At 36.6% G+C, this 22,447-nt stretch overlaps 2 protein-coding genes across 2 annotated transcripts; both read right to left on the reverse strand.

Annotated features, from left to right (window-relative positions):
• Window positions 1–189: 189 nt before the first annotated feature.
• On the reverse strand, window positions 190–7,749 carry srrd (SRR1 domain containing). The gene is made up of 6 exons (XM_028457940.1): window positions 7,477–7,749; window positions 7,368–7,408; window positions 6,350–6,528; window positions 6,177–6,275; window positions 1,736–1,887; window positions 190–568 (listed from the first exon to the last, which is right to left on the reverse strand). Exons 1-6 carry the CDS (start codon window positions 7,623–7,625, stop codon window positions 328–330), a joined length of 861 nt encoding a protein of 286 aa, XP_028313741.1. The 5' UTR covers window positions 7,626–7,749; the 3' UTR covers window positions 190–327.
• Window positions 7,750–11,707: 3,958 nt separating this feature from the next.
• Window positions 11,708–19,385, reverse strand: bcl2l16 (BCL2 like 16). The gene is made up of 2 exons (XM_028458130.1): window positions 18,867–19,385; window positions 11,708–11,842 (listed from the first exon to the last, which is right to left on the reverse strand). The coding sequence occupies exons 1-2, from the start codon at window positions 19,347–19,349 to the stop codon at window positions 11,708–11,710; spliced, it is 618 nt and encodes a 205-aa protein (XP_028313931.1). The 5' UTR covers window positions 19,350–19,385.
• Between the last annotated feature and the right edge of the window lie 3,062 nt (window positions 19,386–22,447).

Here is a 22,447-nt window from a genome sequence, read left to right on the forward strand (position 1 = left end):
CTATTATAAAACTATAATGATATTATAATAGTAGTTTTAATGCTTTCGTTGGTTAATTTTCCACTCTCTCTGAAGTTCCCCCTGTAGTGCCGTTGTGTACCCCTAGGGTACACTTACCCCAATCTGAAAATCACAGCATCAGAGCACTCCACTGCTTTATCATGATGGTACAGGAAAGGAGCTTGTGTATTCGTTGTGTAAGTTTTATTATTTGTACAAACTTATAAAAATGTCCATAGAATTATGATGTTTGATGATAATTATTAGATTCATGAAACAACTTTTTTTTAAAACTTAAACATATCTAAGCGTATCACTCGTCCTGCCTCAGCTTTGAGTGTCTCTGAGTATGATCTCCAGGTCGGAGCAGTTCTGGTACTGTGGTTCAGATGGCTCCGCCCACATAGACTGTGGGAGTCCATTGAGGCTGCAAGCGGGAAAACTGATGAGAGACGTATCACCAAACACGTCAGAGAGACGAGACGGGCAGGACAGCAGCCTCTCTTCACACCAACCAGCAGCCTGACTGATGTAGCTGTAGTCCTGTTTGAACTCTCTGTCAATGGCCCTGCAGACACAACAGTCATCAGTGTCTCAAACATATTCACAAATTTATCCACAATTTTCACGTGCTATTTTTAGATTTTCACGTGTTTTTTTAGATTTCAACATGGATTTTTTTGAGATTTTCAAGTGTTTTTTTTTAGATTTTTTTATCATGTGTTTTTAAGATTTTCACATTTTTTTTTAAATTTCAACATGGATTTTTTTCCAATTTTTTTTCTTAGACTTTCACGTGTTTTTATATCACACATTTTTTTGTTAGATTTTCAACATGTGTTAAAAAAAATTTTATCATGGGTTTTTAAGATTTTCACGTTTTTCAGATTTTCCAGTTTTTTTCAGATTTTCACGTATTCAAATTTTCACACGCGTGTTTCAGATTTTCTCATTTTTCTGATTTTAACATGTGTTTTTAAGATTTTCACATGTTTTTCATGAACATCAACACACACATTACGCATGTGAAAAATACATGTGGAAATTTGTGGATATATTTGTTAATATTGTGAGTTCTAGGGTTTAAACCAATTGCAGAGCTACTGATATGTGTGCGCGCATACGCAGTGTTCAAACAAGAGTGTAGAGAAAATGTAAGAAGCCATATGATTGGCTGAAAGCAATTTGTCAATCAGTTTTATCAGCCAATGGCGATGTTCATTGACCCGCGACGTCAGGGCAGTCTCATAATTCACCACACATTTCTCTCACAAAAACGCAGATGTTTCACAGCAGAGAAGCAGTTTGTAAATGCACATTCAGCAATTTGCATCATTTCAGGATTTATATTACAAGTGTGCCACAAAATAATATTTGTGAAGTAGAGCATGTGCATTTCATATTTTATATTACAAGTTTGCATAAAATATATATTTGAGAAACAAAGCATGTGCATTCGTGGAAAAACTCTGCAAGAGTTCATTCATTATGATACTGTTCTGATTCCATATAATCGTGTGTGATTTCAGCTTAACCCACCAAGTCATCGGAAGCGTATAAATATTAAAGTAATAAGAGTAGTTGACTTGATATTTTGCATGTTTGGTACGATGTGAGGAAGTTTTAGAATAAAGACATCTTAATAAGCAAAGAGGATGAATGGGAAACAGGTCGACTATGAAACAGAATTGAGAATATTTTGAAATGAAAAATCGGCATTAGTTCTGCTACAAACCTCTCCGTCATGCCACTGAAGCTGTTTCCAATGATCACCAATGAAGACAGACGCTCCAAACTCCAGTTCCTCCACAGGAGGTTGTTGTAGAGCGCTTTCCCACAATGCATCAGGTAGAACAGTGTGGGCCGCGTTACAAGACGCTTCCCCTCCTGTTTGTTACAATGAGACAAAAATCTGTCCGTTAATGCACAGCTTTCTGGGATAATACTAAACAACAATGTCTAGGTTGGATTCTACGTGTGCATTAATTTAAACCAATACAAACACAATCCACGACTGAATTTGTGACTTAATTTGGGGAGGATTTTGTTGATTAGGATTTCTCAGAGATACAGCAGAAATGAAAACCAACAGTATTTTAAAAAAATGTATTTCCATACATACAGTACATTTTTGTGATTTAAAAGGATTCCATATTTTGGGAATAATGACCAGTATAATTATGAACATTGGATATATATTAATGTATTTTCAAAGAGAAACATCCCCCAAAAAAGAGAATGTTACAAGTGAAAATCTAAATAACAATAAATGATAAGACACAGAGACAAACTACAATGACCTCATGTAAAGGATTTTTAATATTTGCGAATAGTGAAATAACTCATAGTTGGGTTCCAAATAAAAAAAATGAAGAATTCTCAAACAGAAAAATGGTTTTATATCCAATAAAGAGTAACCTTTATTCTATAAATTAAAACAGATCAGATTTTTCCCACATACAGTTATTGCCAGTAAAAAAAAAATGTTTTTAAAAGTATTTTTCTGATTTTAAGAGACTGTCACCAAAGAACAAATGCATAATTGTGACTAACCATTAGTGATGTGAACAGTCTATGTTCATAGCTTAAAGCTGATTCAATCACAGGGAGCTGAGGTTAAGTTGTTTACTGAAGGACCAAACATGTTCCAGCCTCAAACCCAGACAACATTTTTTTCAAATTTGTCTCATCATGTCCATCAGACACAATGTATAGCAGATATTTTTAGATATTCTGAGAGAGTACGTTGAGCTGTATTACTGTACCACATGTCAGTTTCCCATGTGATGTAGTTCCTGAGATATTAGAATCTGAAAACGGCAGAAAAATAATGACGCACAGAAATCCACCCCCTCACTAAATCTCTAAAGTATTCATCCTATCAAACTAAAAATGTAGGGTTTCTATTGAATAATCACGGAACAATTGATAAAAATTTCAGAATTATTTGAGATCGAAGTGCGTGGGTCATTTGTGAATTGACTTGGAATAATAACCCCTCTGTGTCTTATAATCATTTAGTATTTATTAGTTTTTCTTTATTAACCAGGGGTGGAAAGAGTACAGAAAAAAATCTACTTAAGTAGAAGTACTGTTACTTTGATTACATTTCACTTAAGTAGAAGTAAAGTTACTCGTGTAAAAATCTAAGTCAAAGTCTTTTTTTTTTTTTTTGGGGGGGTGGCATCTCTCACATGCAATAAAAAAGTACAAAAACGTGTATAAAGATCAAACTACGATCTATATTACTAAAGAACACCATTTAAAAATAACTTGCATGAGAACAGAGGCTAACCTGGATAAATAAAATAAAATAAATGTCAATTCGATGATGTAAGCGCTTGTGTCAATACATCCAATGTGTCAGAGCATCCAATAAAACATTTCCTATCTTTAGGAATCTCTGAAAGCAAGAAACACGTACAGCATGTTATATAAAGTCTATAAAACATTCTAGGTAGAATGTCAAAAACTGCATTTATGCATTTAGAACAAACTGTCTAATAAACAGATTACATTATTATGCTTAAATTGTGCATAAACATCAAAGAAAACATAAAAAAAATGTATGAGAGGTAACGGTGCTTGTGTCAGTGCAGACATTTACAACTAACAGAACCATTCTTTAGGGGTCTCATTTATAAACGCTGCGTACGTAAAAAAGCGTACACCACTTATAAGCAACGTTTGGGACTTATTAAAAAAAACCTGGCGAGATAATGTGCGCACCTCCACGGCAGCTCTGACCGTGCCGTACGCATAAGAGAGAGTCGGAGCCAGGCAATATTAAATGGGGGGCATTAAAGAGAACTTCGGGGGGTACACTGCGCACTTCTGAGCAGGTGGGTTCACAACGTCCTCAGCACTAACAGCTATAATGTAAACAAACATGCAAAACATCTTGACAACGTTAGTCTGACAGTCAAGGATACATGAGGTTTGTTTGTCACACACACACACATATATATATATATATATATATATATATATACTACTACTAAGTAGGACTTTATGACATGTAGTGAAATAACATTAGGGTGTTCAGCTTTATGTGCACAGTGTGCAGCAGGGGTGAAAGAAATAAAATAAATAATAGTAAATGAGCATTTAATGACAACCTAATGCTATATAAACAGCCACAAAAACAAAGTTAGCTCGCTAACATACCTTATGAAGTGGTCGCTACAGCATCAGCAGACTCTGCTCCTCCCGACCACAGACGTAGGTTTAAAATCCACTTTTTACAGCGTTGTTCTGTGAGCTTTTTACATTTCTCACCTTTGTGAACGACAATCTTCGGTTCTCTATAAAATCTCTTTACCTTTTCTCAGTTAGAACGACTGGAGCAGCGTAAACAAGGGATGTAACGATTAATCGTAAGGCTGTTAAAAATCGATTAATATGTATCACGGTTCACATCGATACTGTGAAAATTGAATCGCAGTACTTTTTTAAGCAGCAGAGGGCGCTGTATATCCTTCTCTTGTCCAGAAGTGTTGACAGTGAGTGGAATCTGCTACTACTTTCGTTCTGGCAGCATTCTACTCTTAAACATGTTCATAAATGATTCCTTACCCCTTTAGCACCAAAAGAATATCTGTAATATTACGTGAATATCTGTAAGAGTCACGTTTTTCTATTAGCTCTGTCTGCTAGCATAGCATCTCTTCTTCACTCCAAGAATTTCTACATGCCAACCGACCACTGGGTGACCAGGACTTTAAGTCCAATTGTTAGGGCACAACATACATTTTCAGTTGCACTTTTAAAAAGAAAAAGAACTATTATGCAGTTTTGCATTGTTTACTATAGAACCAGAATTTAAAGTAATAGGCTTCTTCTTAATTTGTATTATTCATTTATTTCTTTAAGATTTATTTTTTAGTTACATTGCATTGTTTTGAATAGTTAATCAAGGGATTCTTTTGACAATAAAAAATAAAAAGAAAATAGTACAGTATTTTCCCAAAAAAAATAAAGGAATGTTTTTCAGTCATCATTTGTTTACATTTTTTGTAAAATAAATCGTGAGAGAATTGTATCGTGAACCGAATCGTATTGGGAGTTGAGTGAATCGTTACATCCCTAGCGTAACCAACACAAAATATGGGCATTTTGATGATTTCAGACGGCAGATTCTCAAGTTTCCTGCTCTCCATCTGAATTTAGCGCTCTCGCTTTGTCACGATGCAGCAATGTGAGTGACGTCATGTGACTCAACAGAGCAGGCCATAGACATACACACATTTTATTGGCTGATCCTAACAACACCTCTAGGGTACGTTCAATAGCACAAATGTAGCAGACTCCCATCCACATGCGGGATTTATTTTACACTGCAACGGAATCTATTTCAAATGTAACGAAGTACTGTTACTTAAAATTAAATTTATTTAAGTAAAAGTAAAATTAGATTTTAGAAAGTACTCAAAACAGTAGAAGTACAAAAAAGCAACTCAATTACAGGAACGAGAGTAAATGTATTTCGTTACTTTCCACCCCTGCTATTAACATAATATTAATACATTTTATTTGTAATGCTACATTGGAGGACAGAGTTAAAACTGTAATACACAACATTTATTCAGAAGACAGGACTTAAAAGAAGCATTAGCTGTTAAAATAAGCTTGTGTAAAAAGTATAAGAAACCATTGCATCAGAAAAACATCTATTTTTGATCATGTAATATTTATTAATAACACATTTTCCATGTTCTACATTTTTTTAGGGTATTTTTCCTTCAATAAAGTTCATTAATATATTGGTCATTATTCCCAAAAATGTAACTTAATCAATTCTAATCACAAAAATGTATGTATGGAATTTTAATTTCTAAAATATACTATTGGTGTTCTGATAATGTCATTTCTGTTGGATGTCTGAGCAATTTTGTATAATTGTTGTTCCTTAAGTTATTTTATTATGTTTGTATCACTTTGCAAAGTGCCCTTGAGTGTTTAGAGCGATACTTTTAAACCAAATGTTTTTTCATTATTAGTTTTGAATTTGTAATGTATCTATGTATTTTGAAGCGTTTTTTAATTTTAAAACTTACTATATTCTGCATTGTTTTTCATAGGAACATCAATCGTGATTTCTACAGAGTAAGATTTATCTTGTAAATACCTTTATTTATGAATGAAATATTTCTGGAATAGTTTCCTCATCCCCTCACCTCGTTCTCTGTGAGCACAGTCAAGCCCAGCTCTCTCAACACATCTTGCTCTGCCGGAGAGAAAACCGGATCATAAAGAAAGCAGTTCTGCAGGTCGATCTGTGAGGAAAAAAAACAAAGAAACCTGCTGATTCACCACAGCTACGCCACCCTGTGAGTGTGCGACTCCTGACCTGCCCAGCATCCAGCAGCAGCAGTAGCAGAGCCAGCTGGTAACGAGCTGAGATACATGTGGAGAAGGAGCCCAGGCCAAAACACACGCACTCCAGATGTTGAGCTGATGTTCTCTCCTTGTGCTCCTTGTTCCCTGGAATGGCCGTTGGGAGTGAGGAAGCTGCTGCCAGGAGATGATCTGAGCACAGAGAAGAATCAGCAGGCTGGAGTGGAAGTATGGGGAGAGATATTCACAAATATATCCACAATCTTCACATGGCTCTTTCAGGTTTTTCACAAGCGTAATTTGTGTGTCGATGACATTTCTGAAAAAATGTGAAAATCTGAAAAACATGTTAAAATCTAAAAAAAAAAGGTGTGTGAAAAATCTAAATACATGTGAAAATCTAAAAAAAAATAATTAAAATCTGAAAAACAAGACAATCTAAATGTATGAAAATCTAAAAAGCAGGTAAAAATCTGAAAAACGTGAAAATCTAAAAATACACAGGTGAAAATCTGAAAATCGTAAAACAAAAAACCACGTGAAATCTAAAAAACACGTGAAAATCTAAAAAAATGCGTGAAAAAATGAACATTTGAAAAACACGTGAAAATCCAAAAAAAAATCTGAAAAACACATGAAAATCTGAAAAACATGTGAAAATCTAAAAAAAATGGTAAAAATCTGAAAAACACGTGTGAAAATCTAACAATCTGGTGAAAATCTCAAAAAAACCACGTGAAATCTAAAAAACATTTAGAAATCTGAAAAACATTTAGAAATCTGAAAAACATTTAGAAATCTAAAATAAAGTGAAAATCTAAAAAAACATGTGGAAATCTTAAAAAAAAAAAAAAAAAAAAAAAAACCCCAGTTGAAAATCTAAAAAATACGACAAAATAAAAAAAATGTGAAAATCTAAGTAAAAAACGTGAAACTGTAAAAAAAACACATGAAAACTGTGGATGTATTAGTAAATATTTTTGAGACCAATCTCTCCCCATATGAAAGCTGATAATGATCTACTCACTGACCTGTCCAGTCCTTTAACATGTGCTCACATCTTAACTCTGCTCTGTAAATATAAATAAACAAAGGTTTGTTCACACAGCTCTGAGGTGTCTGAGGTACATGTGTTCTTACACTGTGTCTGTGATCCGTTTCACACTTTTCTTCACGTCCACACGCTCGTGCTGGCAGCTCGAGACTGCACACACCGGAAGTGGTTTGGACTTCCTCGCCGCACCTTTCCTTCGCCGAGCAACCTGCCATTCATCTGCACAATCCGACATGCGTGTGCTGACATCTAAACATACACGCACTGAATCACTCAAACAGGAGTTTAAAGCAGGATGAGGACGGTTTAGGTGCTGTCTGTGCGCATCGAACAAGAAACACGTAGGACCGATTTTGGTGTGATACACTTCCGGTTTAGTTTTTTTTTCTTCCCAAACTTTATTTAAAAAAAACAAAAACAAAACTTTCTATATGTGAAAATATTGCAATAACCACAAGAGGGCAAAAAAACAGAGGCACAACTTCAGAATAAAACATTATACAAAAAATATTGAAGATAAAACATAAATCATAAGTCTGAATGGCTTTCATATTAGTACTGCGGTAAAGTTAGCCCTTTGTTCAGAGTACATGGTAAAGCTAACCGCCAGTCTATTTTTTGCTGCGCGAAAAAACTGTTGCTGTCGTAATTGTAATTCAATTGTAACTGAGTTTAAACAATTAACTTTGTAATTGTAATTGCCATGAAAGTTTTATAAGAATTGTCAGTTATAGCAATTCTAGTTTTGTATCAATTGTTTTGAGTGTTAAAAGTGTCAAATGTATTTGTATTATTAGTTTAGATATTTGTTTTTATTGTATTTTACAGCTGATTTAAGTCATGGGTCAAACTGATGCGTTATCATAAGAGATGCTAACAACTATAGGGTGCCAAGTGTAAAAATTTAGTATAAAAGTTGTAGCTAACACATTTTCATTATTTATCTCACTTTTCTCATATTTAGCACATTTTCCTACATTTAACACAACATTTAACCACATATATAGAGGTAAAAATAGCATTAAATCTAAATATTTAAATCTAAATGGTATATGTTATATCTAAATATTAAATCTATATCTAAATATTTAATCTAAATGTAAATGTTATATGTAATATCTAAATGTTAAATCTAGATCTAAATATTAAATCTAAATCTAAATGTTTAAATCTAAATGTAAATATTATATGTTAAATCTAAATCTAAATGTTATATATCATATCTAAATGCTTAATCTTATATCTAAATGTTTAAATCTAAATCTAAATGTAAATATTAAATCTAAATGTTTAACTTAAATGTTTCGCACATATGCTAATTGACCCCGCCCCTTGTAACCTCAACCAATACACAAGCAGAGACACACACAGCCGCTTCCACCCACCTCTTCACCCTTCACCGATGCCTGCCTGGGTGATATGTATGGCTGGTTCTCTCCCGGCGGCGGAGATCGAACGCGCGGTCATGGCAGGTGTACCAGCTGCACTTCACGGTACACTCCCAACACAACAGTGCAACACAGTTATTAAGATTCAGTTTAACGTTAATTTGATGCGACATGCTGAGATCTCCTAGTTTACATGTGGTTACGGAGGTCAACAGAAAAGGAGGTGCGCTTGAAAGCTAAAGGTCTAGTCATCGAACCCTCCATGGGCCATCTTTCTTTTTTGGGATGTCTGGAATACGTCTGCTGAGCAGACCAACGTTGAAATGACGTGAAGGCCTAAAGTTGAGACGATGTCTCTGGCGGGTGCAGAATGAACATTTTTACAACTTTCTAGACATCCCCAAAAAGACAAAATTAGAAATGTGGCCCATGGTGGGCTCAATCCATAGACCTTATGCTTTCAAGGGCACGTAAAAATACAAACTACAGCATTAAAATACGTTTTAATAACTGTGTTGACCTGTTGCAGTAGAGAAAAAAAGTGCTTTTAACTTTGATTTAAAAATGTTCACGTGATGCTGACTTCAGCTCTGCTGCAGTTTGTTCCACTTCTTTGCAGCATAACAACTAAAAGCAGCATCACCATGTTTACTGTGAGCTCTGGGCTCCACTATCTGACCTGTGTCCATAGATCTGAGAGACCTGCTGGGTTCATACCTGACTAACATCTCACTGATGTATTCTGGACCAAACCCATTCACAGATTTATACACCAGCAGCAGAACTTTAAAGTCTATTCTGAGGCTGACTGGGAGCCAGTGTAAAGACTTTAAAACTGGAGTAATGTGTTCTGACCTCTTTGTTCTGGTTCAGACCTGAGCTGCAGCGTTCTGAACCAGCTGTAGCTGTTTGATGCTCTTTTGGGGGATTCCTGTCAGAAGACCATTACAATAGTCCAGTCTGCTGGAGATAAAAGCATGGACCAGTTTCTCCTGATTTTTCTGAGTCATTAAACCTTTCACTCTGGAGATGTTCTCTAGGTGGTAGAAGCTGTTTTTGTGATAGATTTGATCTGACTGCTGAATGTAAGTTCTGAGTCAATCACAACACCAAGGTTTTTGACTTGGTCTTTAGCTTTTAAAGATCCAGACTCAAGATAATTGCTGAAAGCAGTCCTCTTTTCCTTGTTACCAAAGACAATCACCTCCATCTTGTCATGGTTTAGTTGAAGGAAGTTTTCACTCATCCAGCAGTTTACTTTTTCTAAACAGTCACACAACACCTCAATGGGACCATGGTCATCTGGGTTCAGTGATAGATATAGTTGTGTGTCATCTGCGTAGCTCTGATAATCAACCTTACAGTTCTGTAATATTTGTCCTAAAGGAAGCATATAAAGGCTAAAGAGAAGGGGTCCAAGAACAGAGCCCTGAGGAACCCCACAGGACAATGGCAATCTGTCAGATTCAAAGTTTCCAATGCTTACAAAATAACTTCACTCCTCCAAGTAGGACTTAAACCATTGCATTGCTTTTCCATTTAGTCCAACCCATATTTGCAATCTGCCAAACAAAATTGTATGATCTACAGTGTCAAATGCAGCACTTAGATCCAATAGAATGAGAACAGATACTTTTCCTGAATCAGTGTTCAACCTTATGTCATTGATCACTTTGATCAGAGCAGTTTCAGTGCTGTGATGAGAATGAAAACCTGACTGAAATTTATCAAATATTTTGTTGAATGTTAAGAATTGACTCAGTTGGTTGAAAACCCCCTTCTCAATGATCTTGGCCATGAATGGAAGGTTGCTGATTGGTCGATAGTTAGCCAGTATAGAGGCATCCAGTGTTCTCTTTTTTAACAGAGGTTTCACAGCAGCTACTTTCAGGGATTTTTGGTACGGTGCCTGATTGGAATGATCAGTTAATTATCTGACACTAATCAGTGACTTTACAACAGTTTTAAAGAAGTTTGAGGGTAATGTGTCAAGTGTTTCAAAAAAACCCTTTGATTAGACTGTACTTAATTCCACAGCAGGCTACAACAAAAAGAAAGAGATAAACAATATCAATAATATAGTAAACAAAATATTTTTATTTAGATAACCTGACCTATTTTAGATATTAAGACCAAGTCTAAGTCCTTTACTGTGTTTAGTGTAACTATATATACGTTTTGGTGGTTTTTCAAAGGGCATTTGAGTTGGAACTGCTTAGCTGAGAAGCACCATAAAGGATTCATAAGGAGAAGGAATATCATGTTTTGCATCCAATATGTATTCCCCTCATTCTGTGCATTATCTATTCAGGCAATGCTACTATTTTCAGTATCTGTGAGCTGCTAAAAGCACTTCATGGATTTGTTTAAGACACTTTTGTATTCCTAAGCATTTCTGGGAGGTGATTAGTGACGAGCAGATAAAGAGTTGCGTTTGTTTAACTGATGTTTCTTCCTCCTGTTTCTGATGCGTTTAATGTTTTTCACAGGTGGCAAATATGTGCCCCGCGCTGTGCTTGTGGACCTTGAGCCTGGTACCATGGACTCTGTCAGGTCTGGACCTTTTGAGCAGGTCTTTAGGCCAGATAACTTTGTTTCTGGTGAGTTATGGAATTTCAAATATCTTTGTCTTAAACTTGGTGCACAGAAAACTGAGTTAGCTTATTGTGTTCAGGTCAAAGTGGTGCTGGTAGCAACTGGGCAAAAGGCCACGACACAGAGGGGGCTACCCCACCGTCGCCACCATCTTCCGCAGTCACATGTCCATGAAGGAGGTTATTAAGTTCTGAATCTGACATGTGTCTCTAATTACTAAGTACACTTAGAACAGCTGAATTAACACAAAAGGTTTCAGTGTTTATTTTACATATTGATCAGAATATTTATATATATATATATATAATGGAGTTTCATGTAGAGCAGTGAAGCTTCACAAACAGTAGGTTCTTCTCCAGATGAAGTGAGTCAGGATACAGACTGTTAATGCCATCAGAGTCCAGCTGCAGACCTTCTTCACCTGCACCTCCCAGTCCAGCTTTGCTCCAAAACGGGACACGAATCCACTCTGTCAAAGAGAAATTACCTTGGTTACAGCAGTAAACATTTATTTTCTGGTGGAAATGAATAAAGAAGATAGAGAATAGTTTTTCAAAAACAAATAATGCTAAAAAAAAAATTTAAAGTTGAATTATTCAATCTAATTATTAACCACTAAAATGTATCTATACATTTGTTTCTAGATAAAACATTTTTTGAATAATTTTCTCTGCAACAACCATGAAAATTAAATATTTATATGAATGGTGGTATTCATGTTTAAAATCTGCATCCTGTACTGATGAAGTTTCTTAGATTTTTAGACCTTGAACGTGAAATACTTTTCATGCACAATTAAAATAGTTCTAGATTTTATTTTGCAAGTTTTGTTTTCATTTAAAGCACACGTTGAGGACTGATGCCCATCAGTTAAATTTAAAGGCTCTGAAAAAAATAACAATTACTCAAAACACCAAATAATAATAATAATAATTATAATAATAATAATGATAATAATAATAATAATAATAATAATAATAATAATAATAATAATAACAATAATAATAATAATAATAGATCGATCTAATAACGCAAAACCAAAAATACACAAAACCCATATTACTCAAAAAAAAAAGTTTTTTGATGTTCCTGTATCACATTTGATACATATAAACACACATTGTGCGGCTTCATTCTCTGTCCACTGGGGGGCAGCATCTGTATAGGAAACATTGTTTGTTTGTTTTTTTAAAAATTTAACAAGTACAGATAAAAACAAGGCGCCTTTTTACAATAATACAGATTATAGAGGGTAAAAGACAAATGACAAAACATAAAAGAACCAAGTGGCTAAACAATGTACTTACAATAAAAAAACAAAACAAATTGGGCTATTGATCAAAGTCAAGTTTTTTCATAAAAGAAACGAGTCTAGATGCATTTCTGCCATGAAGAAAAGATAAAGAACTGGCAAAAAGTTTAAGCTCGTTCCTCCAGCGGCTAAAATAAGGCTTACATTTAAAGAAACGACATTTACGCATATATTTACCTAACAAAACAATATTATTCACACCAAAATAAACCATCTTATCATTAACAAACAAGCCAAAATTGACATCTGATACAGTGAACACATCAAGATGAATCCCTTTAGATAGAAACAAACTCTGAACATCACAAAAAAAGAAAAAAAATGATCCAAATCCTCATTTCCGAATTCACAAAATATACAATAGCAACATCCAAATTAAATCTCTGTCTCGATAATTATTTTGTGGGGTAAACATCATTAATAACCTTGAACTGAATTTATTTCGCTTTGGGAAATTAACTGAATAACCTAAATAATATTTGCATCTAATCTTTTTCCTTTCGTCAATTTTAAAATCTTTGAGGATGTAATGTCTTTTAGCAGAGTTTGTGGAACAGGAACTCAAAAAAGTGTTTCTAATAAATTTGTGATTACATTTAGGGTTTCAAAATTCAACATTAATAAACTCTTAATTTAGGAATAACTTTGGAATGTATATATATATATATACAGTATATATTCTTCTTGCACTTGACCAAGGCGGTCCGTCACATTTTCTATGCTCCCTCTCTCCCACCCTTATCTGTCCTTGCTGCTGCTTGTTTTGTCTGGTCTTGTGAATCTAATTGGAGCCTCTCTCTATACAGTATCTCTATCCAAAACTGAAACTATGGAATTGATCAGTTGGTCTCTCAATGCAATCGACCAAATTTTTTCGACAAAAAGAACAAGCAGAGATAAGCCTGCCTGTCCGAACGGTACGTTTGCGGCTGCATACGCGCTCGACTCTTGGGAAAAGTGGCGGGTCATGGGTCTGTCGGTTCTTTCCATAGAGGATGTGAAGACATCTACATGATTGGAATTATGTCAGCAGGTATGCAGCTGATTGGAGCTGGCAGCTTTCTGACCTATACGCAAGACTGTATTACGTTCCCAGCCATTTCTGATTGATGGGGCAGGGCTCTCAACACTCAGACTCATGTGATGAACGAACTCAAAAATAAGCAGAAGACAACTTTGGAACGTTTACGCGGAATTGAATCCATCTTGAAGAAGTTAAATGCTCGGCTTGCAAGTTAAAAGGCCACCTTATTGGATTACTGCTAGAGACCGAGACTCAAGGCTATTGAAACTGTACTAGCCTGAATCAAAAACAAAAAGCTTATCATCATTGGCTCCCCCAAGTCAGTCGTCCAAGGCTGTCTCATCTATCCACCAGGATGTTTTTGCAGAAATTACAGTCTGTCCCATCCTCCTCCTCTCCCCCACTGCCACCTGGAACTTTGTTTTCTGAACCAGATCTACTCAAGTTTGTCACAATTCATCTGACTATATCAGAATGAAGCGTCCGCCCTCCCTCCCTGCCAGCTACAGGAGAGGCGGGTGAAGCGTTCACAAGAGGCTGCATGCTTGCGCCCCCCAGTGGCTGGCAGTCCTTTCCTTTTCTCCACCCCAAACCCCCTAGATACCACAATACCAAGATATTTCACTTCTTTCTTAATTTTTATGTTGTTTACTGATTGCAGATGTTGCTCCTTTAAAGCCAGTGATTCACATTTATTCAATTTGATTTTCAACCCAGAAACCGTTGAGAAAAAAATAATCTTCTGTTATGCAAGATGAATTTGGTCTGAATCTTTTAAAAAAATGATGTGTCGCCAGCCAATTGACTAATTAACACTTGTTTTCCCATTACATCAAGACCCATTATACCACAGTTTTTAATCAGGATGGATAGCATCTCTGCAACCATTATAAACAAAAGTGGAGAACTTTTACATCCTTTGTGAATTCCTCTTTCAATATTACTGTAAATCTTTTGCAAGTTCCATGGCCAAGAGTAACACTGCTATTTATGTCATTGTATAGTATACCAATAATATTTAAAAACTGTTTCCAAAACCAAAATTATGAAGTGTCTTTAAAATAAAGTCATGTTCAACTGAGTCAAAAGTCTTGTAAAAAATGAGAAAAAGAATAAATCAATAGGTCCAAGACAAGTCTGATATTATTATGAATAAACCTTCCTTTTAAAAAAAACGGATTGTGTCTCACTAATTATGACTGAAATTCCTTGTTTCAATCAGACCTGGACATTAATGGAAGCAAATTGCCACACTTCCAGATCTGGAAGAGCCATGGCTAAACAGGCTTTTATCGCCCCATTGATTTGTCAAAAATGAAGTGTCCACCTCTGAGGAATGAGTCTTTTGCAAAAATAAACAGTTTGATTTTTGCCATTTACAAAACAAAAATAAAGCTTTTCTTTTAATGAAATCTTTCAAACTCCAAACATTTAACGAACCCAAAAAAATCTTCACATTCAAAATGAACTATAAACACAGATTTTTAACCAAAAGGATTTAAACAGTAACTGTTAATAAATACACAGAGCATCAAGACCGCATGTATATTTCTAATCATTAAAATTCTTAGCAAATTCACCCTGTATCTTCGATGATAACATGGGGCCCTCGGAAAAAGGCCTGCTTACCAGTTCATATTGCTTTCTCTATCAGGGGCCACAGGAGCTGTCAGTTCTCCAAATCTTCCCACGGGATCATCTATGCAAAGTGGATTTTTTCCAAACTCCTCTTCCACTGTTCTTTGTGCAAATAAGATGATAACGTGTCTGTTCTTGTTATCAGCCACTCTCCCAAGCCTGTGCACCACGGCCACCGCCTCGTCCCTCTTCACACCTTGGTCTAGAACAATCTTCTGTAGCATTTGAATATTGTTAGCTCGAACATTTTCATCTTTTTTCTCTTTCAGTCCTTTAATTCTGAGACACCACCTCATTCTGCACTGTTCTTGCTCTCTCACGCTTTCTTTAAGCTCCTGAAACTCTTTTAGTAAATGTCCATTAGCCTTTTCCAGCTCTGAGACTTTTACTTTGCACTACTTTAACTCCTCCGCGTTGTACTGCACAGCCTTGGATAAGCTAGCAATCATAGCACTGCTCTAGCTGTCGCGTCAGTTCTTTCACATCTGCTAGCTGAGTCTCCACACTGTCTATCTTTTTATCCTAACTCTTTACGGAGTGTCTTCAATTTTTGCTGGCTTAACTTTCTTTTCAACAGGTGTCTTACTTGGCGTTAAAGGCGTGGAGTCCACAGTGCGGTCACGTTTGGTTAGTGAAGCTGCAGCATCCATAGTATAGCCATGCTTGTTTTCTGTTGACAGGAGAGTCTTTTTAGAGTCTTTGGAGGCATCATTTGAAATTTTGCAGGTTTAATCACGTTACGAGGGTTGGTCATTACCACTTTGGATGGGCTAAAGCACCTTCAGTCAACAAATTATGCGGTCTTGTGCAGCGCTCTCAAAAATACGACTTGTTAGTGCGCCATCTTGGTACCTCCAGGGAACTAAATTACTCACAAACAATAGAATCGGCATTGATCATACTTTAGTCTCGGAAGTAGTTTTTACTGAAGTGAATTGTTTCACTTGAAAAGGTATTAAAATAATTCAAGTATAGAAATCAGCTAAATACAATTCCCAGATAGCACGCATACGTCTCGCCAATGTCGGCCTCAGATTGTGCGTTGGCATTCTACTCCCAATGCATTATTTTGTGTGTGTTTTTCCCCCCCAAATCAGTGATACCACTTATAAAATTGTAGAACTGTAAAATGTCACTTCCATGAAGCTGTTTTTGTGCTGGGGCTCTTTTGGCTATGCTGCTGAAAATACATTTATGATCATGAACGGTCTCTCTCTTTTGTTTTGTCCACACATGATAAGCTATTTAGTGGTAGTATATATATATATATATATATATATATATATGGTTTTGTGATATTGCCATATTCCTATCAGATTTAAGTAAATACTCGATGATGAATATGGAGATATTTATACTAATTGAATGATCCGAGCTAAATAAAGGTTAATATAAGCTGTAGTGAGGCCGCGCTGAGCATCTTAAATCCATCGTCCAAACATCGGCCAAACGCCGGTGTCTGCGCAATGTCTGCTCAATGAGCAAACACTGTCCATAATACGTCTCGCCAATGCAACATCATTCATCATGCCAACGTCGACGAGATGTATGTGTGCTATCTGGGTTGATTACTGATCTAAGTTTGGACTAACATTTGCTGAAAAAAAAAAAAAAGTAAATGACTTAAACACACTTAAGGAAAAAAATACCCAGTGACAAAAAGACACCACCCTCACACAAAAAAAACAAAAAACAACCACATAATTATGGAAAAAAAACATACAAAATGATTCCAAAAACACACGCAGACCCTTTGTTGTTTCCTTTGTTAGTGCTCAGATTGATCATTATTCTAAATGCTGAATATTTATAATATGACCATCAGTTCACATTTTGTGTATTTTACCATCTTAGTTTTTGTGTTTTGAAATCATTTTGTATCGTTTTGTTTCATTTTTTGTCCTTTTCTGTCAATTTGTATTATATTTGGTCATTTTGTGTTTTTTCTATTTTTTTGTGTGTCTTTTGAGTAATTTTGTGTGTGATTTTGTGTGTTTTCTATCATTTTGTGTATTTAGGAGGAGCTAGTGAGCCCAAAGCTTCTTATTTTACTGCTCAGCCTCAATTACCTTTTTATTCACACTTTTTAGCAGCTACACAAAGCAGCTGAAATACATAAAAAATACGAAATGAAAAAATATATTAAAATACTCCAAATACACACTACATTGTGACCAAAATTATCACAATTATCGGTATACCGCGGTTTTTTTTAAATGTCTTCAAAATACTAGCTTCAAAAAACACTGATAAATTGAAATAATTTCACCAAGATTTATATCTAAATTATCTAAATAGATTGGTTATATATTTAAGTCTTAACAATAACAACCTGAACAAAACACTGCAAAGTTAACATTAACTATGTATAAAAAAAATAAATACAGTAAATAAAAAAGACTCAAAACTAAGTCACTCCAACAAGTCACAGCAAAAATGTATCAAAAATGCAACATTGACAATAACCACAGTAAAAAAATTTTTTTTTAAAACGGTTCAAAATAAACATTATAATAAAAAAATGTTTTAAAAAAAAACGCTGTGAGGATTTTCAATCAATCCTCTATGAAAACCAAAAATGTCTTCCACCGTGGCTCAGGTGGTAGAGGGTCGTCTTCTGATCGAGAGGTTGGGGGTTCTATCCCAGTACCTGACCATGTGTCGAAGTGTCTTTGGGCAAGACACTGAACACTAAGTTGCTCCCAGTGGTCGACTAGCGCCTTGCATGGCAGTCCTGTCCCACTGGTGTGTGAATGTGAGAGTGATTGGGTGAAGGAGCTGATATGTAAAGCGCTTTGGGACTGCTTCAGTGTGGTGATAAAGCACCATATAAATCAAGTCCATTTACCATTTTACAAAAGAAGCGCACGTTGGACGCTGCGCATGCATAGGGAGACTGATAAAGTATCTCACCGTGGTTATCGACCGCAGCGGTTACCATAGTAATTAAAACATAAACGTAACCTTCACCGTCGGAAACTTTACCGTGGTTTACTGTGATACCGGTAACCGTTACATCCCTACTCACAGGTCCTTTACAGGAGAAAAAGCCTAACGTGTCACACGTGCATCTGTTTCTCAATAAATGTGCCTGTGAGGCATTTTGCATCAGCAAATATAATTATCTTTCTGGTCCAACGTTATTTGTAATAAAATTATTGAGATTTATATTGTATATCACTATTTTGAGGAAAAATATTACCCAAATTGCTCTACACAGTTTGTCCGTAATTGTGGTTGGTCTGACGCTGCAATCTCAACCCCCTGTCACAGGAGCGCGAAAGTAGCCTGGCTGAAATCAACTCGCTAAAGTGAACGTGTTTATATCCTACTTTGGGGTCTCTCTGACAGAGACTGTTTGGTTAGGTGAAGCTAGCGGAGAGATACTGTATCCAGGATATACTTATCCAGCTTCGTAGTACAGGCCCGTCATTTTATTTCCATGGTAATCACGCTGCTCTGTTGTGTTGATATGTTTGTGATGTGGTTGTGAGAGTCGGTGACAACGCGCCGCCTCACCCATCCTCCTTTGTCTCTTATATCGGGGCAGACGACTCTCTCCACGTACTCGCCCACACACGCCTTCAGCTCGGGCAGCACCTCCTCCATACCCTTCTCCTGACAGTGCAGCGCCATCTGCCCCGCCAGGACGTAAACGGACAGCACGGCGCTCCACGCCAGGTCCCGCCGGCGCCCCCTAGAGGTGACCGGGAAGAAGTGATCGTCCAGGATGGAGATGAGCATCGGGCAGGCCGTTGTCGCCGTCACGTTCTGGAAGACGCGTGGCCAGCGCTTGAAGAAGATGGGGAAGCGGGTGAGGAGTTCGTCTCCTGCGTGCCTCAGGGCAGCGGTGCAAGCTGAGGGGGCGCTACCCATAATGCCCTCTGCCCCTCCTGTGGTCACGTACTCTAGATAGTCATAGGCCATCAGGTGGGCCTCTCTCACCAGGGGGTCACGACTCTTCAGACCCATTCCCGGCTCTGCTACCTCAGATTGACACATGGTGACTGCTTACCACGCTACACACTCAGGTTTGCACCTCTCTCAATGTTGCAGAGTGTGTGTGTTGCTCCTAAATATAGAGCCCATGTTGGAACTTGACACCGAGCGACTTCATCAGAGCCGCAGCACCCAGACACACATACCTGCTATAACACAGGCAGCTAAACATAGCGCCACAGCTTAGCGTGATGGCTTTTTCCTTCTTTATTTCATCACATCAACTTTCACATACCTGCTCAAATGTTTCCTCATCATGGGTTGAACAATCTCCACCAAACTGTGCTGCAGGCTGGGAAATTAGAGTGAGGTGCAGGCAGAGGTGGACTGGCCATCTGGCATACGGACATCGTCCCGGTGGGCGTCGACCCGAAGTGGGCCTGCCCGGTCCACTACCTGTTTTTTTTTTGGGGGGTTTTTTGACGAGCGATTGGAGGCAGACATGGTAACAGGTGACTAAAATGGTCCAAAAGTGTCAAAAACGTGGCAAGAAAAGATGAACCAGGTGGTATGGCAAAGGGTAGCTTACATGAGCAAATGTGGCAAACAAGAGAGAAAAAGGGCAAAAGAGGCCAAATATTGAGAAAAGTGGTATTAATGCTGCAAAGGTTAGCTTATTTGGATGAAAAGTGGCCAGAAAAAATTAAAGGAAAGACAAAAATTTGATAAAAATGCCAAAAAAGAACTTGCAAAAATTGACAAAAAATAGGAAAAAGGGGATATTTATTGGCAACTAAGTCTGAAAAAAATGTCAGAACTTTTTGAAAAGGGGCAAAACTAGGACAAAAGACGTTGCAAAATGGCCAAAGAAAAAAGGTTAAAAAAGGGTCAGTGTTGGGCGGTAACGTGTTGGGGGGTACTTTTGACTGTAACTAGTACTGTAACACAATATTTTTTAAAGAAATAACGCAGTTAGCGTGTTGTAATCGACCGTCATAGGACAGCTTCTCTCTGACAGAGAGTGTTTGGTTAGGTGAAGCTCGCTAACGGAGATGAATCCAAATGATCGTAAATGGTAATTTCTGTGTTTTTATTCACTTTTTGGTTGTTTTTGGAGGAATTTTGTGTGTTTGTTTTAGAGCCACACTGCATGTTGCCCATGGGCAGGTAGCCAATGTCTGATCTGGATTATTGCTGTACAGCAGACATAGTCATGTGGCCCCCAAAGTTATATTACTCCAAAAATAATCCAAAAACACACAAATTCAGGCTCTAAGTAATAGTATAGCTACATTTATGAACTCTAAAACTGAGAAAATAACCTCCATTTTATGCTGTTTTAGCGCCGTGCATTATTCATTTAATCTGATTGGTCGGCAATGATGTGATGCATTTGTTTGTTGTCTGGGCATTTCAATTTTTTTAGTTTCACAATGTCCGTTGATCATTTAAAACTAAAAATAATTATTTACTCAGTAACGGCTGGGTGTAAAAATGTAACTAATTACTTTACTTAGATATACTCAAAGAAAGTACAAGAGCCCATAAAAACATCTCAATAACAGTAACGTGAGTACTTACTGTAATCCATTACTTTCACCTCTGCTTGGAAGTATACTTCAGTGGGAATGCTCATAATCATACTTATAGTATATACTACAGTATATACTCATTGAGTCTGCTGTTTGTGTGGTGGGCGGGGCTCAAATGGAAAATGAAATTAGAATTTTAGACGTGGATGATAGATTTTTGGACAATTTGAATTTATTCACAAACAAACGTAAATTTTAAAATCTTCTTTTAAAAAACTGTGCAGGGCTTGTGCTTCACCGCATGAGGGCGCTACTGTACAACCAAGGCAGGCTCGATTTATGAACACACACACACACACACACACACACACCAGTAACATTCAGAGCCTGAGCTACGTGCTTGGTTCTCAACTCATGGGTTGGGACCCAAAAGACAGCCGCACGTAATCCTATTCTTTTATTTTGAAAGGAGAAACCCTTTGATCCACACTTCGGTATATATCCGCCAGTATTTACGAATACGGTCGTTTGAATAAAATGGCTGTTCAATATTTTATTAACAACATCTTCTCCAGTGATGGAAACTGTTTTCTGATTGGCTGAGGCCACATGTGTCAAACTCAGGGCCCAGGGGCCAAATCTGGCCCTTTAGAGCAGTGATTCTCAAACGTTGTTGGCTCAAGTACCCTTTCTCTTAATTTCTGAACCCATGTACCCCCTTTGTCCAACTACAACATTTTGCTTAGACAACTATTAAAAACAACTATAGAGCATAATGATAGAATGAACTGGTGATAAAACACATTTTAAAGAATCTCATCTTGTAAATAAGTTGAAATAAACAGTATTTAGTGCAGTGGTTTTCAACCTTTTTTGGATCGTGACCCCATTTTGATATCAAGAATTTCTGGCGACCCCAAAAACATTTTTTTTTTTTTCGACAATTAGTTTTTGATCATGTTTGAGCTCAGATATATATATTTTGCTGCATTTTAGTTTAACTAGATTTATATTTCACAAAGTACAAGTATACAAATACAGTTTTAAAAATAATAATAATAATAATCAAAACATTTCAAAAATCTATTTTAATTTTTCAGAAATTTCAGGTGTCCCCACATTCCATCTCGACCCCAAGGTTGAAAAACAGTTATTTAGTGGCTCCTGAATAGATTTATTTTGATAGTTTTTTATCATTTCCAGTCATCATACACCTGACTGACACTTTATTTGTTCATTTTCCACTCTCTAGTGCCATCACATAGTTCGGCCCGCAGGAGAAAGTAAAAAAGGTCAGAAAAACCATGAATTATTGTGTAAATTATTTCATTTGTTCATATCACATGAATGCAGTCATTTTTAATTGCAAATTGTGGAAAGAACTCTCAATTTTTACACAGATCTTGCAATTTCTCACAAACAATTCCACTAAATTCCTCTAAATTACACAAAAAATGGTTACAAAATCAATAATTTTTTAAGTGAAGATCGGGCAGGGACTAATATTAAAGAGTAGGGAACAATGATGTTAAAATATATATTTTTTGCTCTCTTAAAAAGATTGCGCTTCTTGTTGTAAAAAAATAAATAAATATTTGGCCCCTAAACTAAGTTAGTTTGACATCCCTG

This window comes from Gouania willdenowi, chromosome 9 (genome assembly GCF_900634775.1).
Source record: "Gouania willdenowi chromosome 9, fGouWil2.1, whole genome shotgun sequence".
NCBI lineage: Eukaryota > Metazoa > Chordata > Actinopteri > Blenniiformes > Gobiesocidae > Gouania > Gouania willdenowi.

What these genes read in the sequence shown, in the direction of transcription:
- bcl2l16 (XM_028458130.1), bottom strand. Translation starts at nt 19,349, where the DNA reads ATGTGTCAATCTGAGGTAGCAGAGCCGGGAATGGGTCTGAAGAGTCGT. An exon ending in TAAGAGACAAAGGAGGATGG is followed by an intron (nt 11,843 to 18,866) that starts GTGAGGCGGCGC and finishes TCTCTTTGACAG; the next exon opens with AGTGGATTCGTGTCCCGTTT.
- srrd (XM_028457940.1), bottom strand. Translation starts at nt 7,625, where the DNA reads ATGTCGGATTGTGCAGATGAATGGCAGGTTGCTCGGCGAAGGAAAGGT. An exon ending in AAACGGATCACAGACACAGT is followed by an intron (nt 7,409 to 7,476) that starts GTAAGAACACAT and finishes TTATATTTACAG; the next exon opens with AGCAGAGTTAAGATGTGAGC. An exon ending in CTGTGCTCACAGAGAACGAG is followed by an intron (nt 1,888 to 6,176) that starts GTGAGGGGATGA and finishes TGTAACAAACAG; the next exon opens with GAGGGGAAGCGTCTTGTAAC.